Here is a 3,699-nt window from a genome sequence, read left to right on the forward strand (position 1 = left end):
CTTGCCCCTTCGTTTGCATCTCCATAGTACCCACCGGTCAAATACTTGTTCAGAAAACCATAACCCCACTGTCCTTTTACTCACAAGACTTTGTCCAAGTTAAAAAAAATATTTGTTACCTAACCAATAATACTCCAAGAAATCCTAATGAGTAATGACCACCCCCATGTCCCATCCCCAATAATATCAGTATCAATCTCGATCTCAGTCCAATACACATCAAACAGAATATCATACATTTATACCATCATCATTTTCTCTGTTTATTAATGTTGATTTCTCGTCTAATACACTTCAAACACAGTATCATACATTTATACCATCCATCGTTTTCTCTGTTTCTTAATGTTGGTTTCTCGTGGTGTCACGGGCATAGGGGTAGAAAGTGACAACACTGCGTATTAACAGGGTTCACATTTATATATATGGGGCCAGTGTTGGATGTCAATAATTTGGAAAAAGTTGTTTTGAAGTATCGATGGTGTGTGTGATATTTGGATGGTGACAAATCCGTATTTAAGGTCACAAGTGACACAAATCAAGTACTCACATAAACAAACCGACCAATGGTTATCATCTTGTGTACGTGTTGATAAATTAGAACCTTCTTTCTAAATTTTGGCCTTTTATCATTTGTTGTTTGTAACCATATTTTCTTTTTGTATCAAGTGAAAAATAAAAAAAATAAAATCTTGTTCCAATAGGAGTATTTGAGTTTTATATACAAATTCAAGAAGGAAGCATCTCTTCCAAGTTTCTCATCGTTTCTTGACATTTCAATGCGAACCAATTTTTTTTTTTTTTTTTTACATGATTTTCCTACTCGATTATTTTTGTACACCGACAGCAGAAATCTTGAAAAGAGAAAATAGATGAAAAAAATTAAAATCTTAACTTTGATTAAAAAAATAATAATTATAAAGACATTTTTGAGAGAGGTTACCTAGAAAAGTTGGGCTTATACCTTTTGGACTTGCTTATGGACTCCTAAAGCATCAATAATGCTGTCAACCCAACTGCAAAAATGTACTTTCAATATCACTGATGTGAATGAGAAAAGAATTACAGCTTTTTATGTCTTATTGTTTTTACGTGTTTTACTGTGTAAAAGACGTAAATACCCTCGAACTCAAAAGAAAGATTACCCTTGAAGGCCAGGGCTGGATGGGTAGTACACATTTCTCAAGCCCATTCTTTTGGCAGCTGAAGCGGTGGTTTCACCAATGCATGCAACAGAACCATGCCACCTCTCTGACACAGATTCAAGATTCATCCATGCTCTGTTTTCACAACAAAAATTAATCATACAAATGAAAAAATAAAAATAAAATATGAAGATAAAATAATCAGGAAATGAAACTAGAACTTACCTAATTGCAGAAGGTGATGCAACTGCAACAACAGAAGCAGAAAGGGCTTGTTCGAAAATCATTTGGTCCACATGTTGAACAGTTTCCTAATAAAAGAAGTAAAAAAAAATTAATTACTGATTATAAACAGTAAATATAATCGAGTTTAATATATAGTTATATACCGTTGTGTAAGTATTTAATCGTGTGACATGAAATCCACGTTTAGAAAGCCCATTTTCTGAAAGAAAGTAAAATTGTGAAGAAAAAAAAAATTATCAAATAAAATTTAGATATAAAATATACCTAAATCATGACTAGCTTTTTCAGAAGCAGGATATAGAACAGTGCAATTTTCATTCCCATGGTTTGGCAGCTCTGAAGCAAGAACCTTCCCAGTTGCTGTAAAAGTTCAAAAAACTAAACATTGATTCTTGTACAATGGAATGGAATGGAATGATTCATTAGATTTCATAATCATGTTTGGTTGGGTAATGGAATGGAATGGACCATTCCATTCCTTTTCCCGAATCCATTGTATCAAAAACTACCTTTTGATGGAACAAATGCAACATCAATGGATTGAGCTTCATCAAATATGCTTGCTGTACCAGTTCCAACCACAGCTATCTTCACACTTGGGGAACCAGCACCTCTAGGAATCATAAAGAGTAGAAAGTTATAAAGATTTGCATTGAAATGTTATGTAGAAGGAAATGTAGGGTACTATTATTATATGGAGGAAAGTTGTGTGCATACTTCCAGGCATCAAGAAAGACAAGAGCTGCTTCAGGTGAAGTGATGATGATCCAATCAAAAGTAGTTTCTGCCAACATAAAAGTGCAAGAAAGAGAAAGAATTAAACCCTAGATAACATACTTGAAAGTTGAAACTACAAGTAGAATCATAAGAAGAGGAAGTTAGTCAAGTTACCATTTAATAGAGCAGAAACTCTGTCCAGATCAGGTAAATGTTTATGCTGAATTAGGGGAAGCTCCAAACAATTGATCCCATGTGGTGCCTGTTTAAATAGAAATTACATATAACATCCAAAACCATAAGAAATATTACAAATTTTATGTTGTAGCAGTTTCCATTTCATGACAAATTCATCGTAACATGGTAATAATTTATAATCGTCATATCCAAAATCTCACTGTGTTTTTAGGGCTTGTGTTCCTCTATCATAGTGGAGTATCCAGATTTTGCATATATTATATATACATGTAACTGTGACGATAGATTTGTTAAACTTGCACATAACAGGTTTCTCCAATTGTAAACCATATAATTCAAACACCAATAAGTCTCGAATTGCAATCCTTATCTCATTAACAAAGTTTTTGACTATTAGTCAAATACTAAGAATTGCAGTAGTTGATTACGAAACAATGTAATCTTGTATGTCATAATGAACGACATCAATTATTTGTAATGACTACAACCGGTAAATGATTAGTTTTAACTTGAAATTTTAGTAATATGTAGAAAGGAACGTAATCGATTGGGGAGGGAAGCAAAAAACACAAATTAGAAAAACTACAGTATTATGTCTTGCATTTGATCGAACACCTACCCGACAATAATTTGTGAATACTAAACCATTAAAGTATATTAACCTAATGATAAATAAGAACGATATATAGTTTATACATGTTAAACATCAACAATCGCAAAAACCTAAATAGTAAACAGCTTATGGCAATGCGCGTAATCAAACCAAAATAAAAGCAGAGCAGCAGAAAGAGTAAAAACATAAAGTCTCAAAGAAAAGGAAATTACTAGAGCTTTCATGAGCTTATCATTTTTACCACGCTCCCGTGTAACAACAACTCGATGATTCGAAAAAGAAGTCGTCGGCGAAGAAGGGGAGGAAGAAGAAGCTGTAACATTGAACGACTGAAAATGAATGCTCCGGCGGTGAGGAAACTGTAGATGAGGAGAGAGTGCGGTGGAGAGAGAAACCCGATATAAAGTCATGGCGGTTGTTGGGGAACGTATTGATTGACTTTAATTTTCCGAATAGCCAGCTGTTGATAAATCAAGCAATGCTTTCCTTTCTGGTACAATACCCTTTTTCCAAAATTTCCTTCTAGCTCCCTTGTCTATAATAAATTTGTTTAATTTCCCCTTGTATTTTTCTTTGTCTAACTAGCACCCTTCAAGTTTTTAATCCACCGGATCAAATCACAAAAAGTTTTGGCTCCTTGAATATGCCAGTAATCTTTGGTCATCGATTATTATATATAACTAGAGTGGTATTCCTTCCGCTTTGCAAGGAACCAAATATATAACATACAAAAGTTTATGAACCAAACATATCAATATACAAAAGTCTTGCTGTCAAAGT

General features: G+C 33.7%; 1 protein-coding gene across 2 annotated transcripts; it reads right to left on the reverse strand.

Moving 5' to 3' along the window:
- Positions 1–676: 676 nt before the first annotated feature.
- Positions 677–3,394, reverse strand: LOC145020904 (uroporphyrinogen-III synthase, chloroplastic-like). Of its 2 annotated transcripts, none has more exons than XM_078976730.1 (10): positions 3,132–3,394; positions 2,283–2,370; positions 2,109–2,175; positions 1,901–2,004; positions 1,656–1,751; positions 1,535–1,590; positions 1,371–1,456; positions 1,146–1,280; positions 965–1,016; positions 677–854 (listed from the first exon to the last, which is right to left on the reverse strand). In XM_078976730.1, the coding sequence occupies exons 1-10, from the start codon at positions 3,327–3,329 to the stop codon at positions 828–830; spliced, it is 909 nt and encodes a 302-aa protein (XP_078832856.1). In that variant the 5' UTR covers positions 3,330–3,394; the 3' UTR covers positions 677–827. The 2 variants fall into 2 exon arrangements, with proteins under 2 accessions (XP_078832856.1, XP_078832857.1); XM_078976731.1 differs by having other exon boundaries at positions 944–1,016; positions 3,132–3,393.
- Positions 3,395–3,699: the final 305 nt, after the last annotated feature.

This window comes from Lactuca saligna, chromosome 1 (genome assembly GCF_052625555.1).
Source record: "Lactuca saligna cultivar CGN05327 chromosome 1, ASM5262555v1, whole genome shotgun sequence".
NCBI lineage: Eukaryota > Viridiplantae > Streptophyta > Magnoliopsida > Asterales > Asteraceae > Lactuca > Lactuca saligna.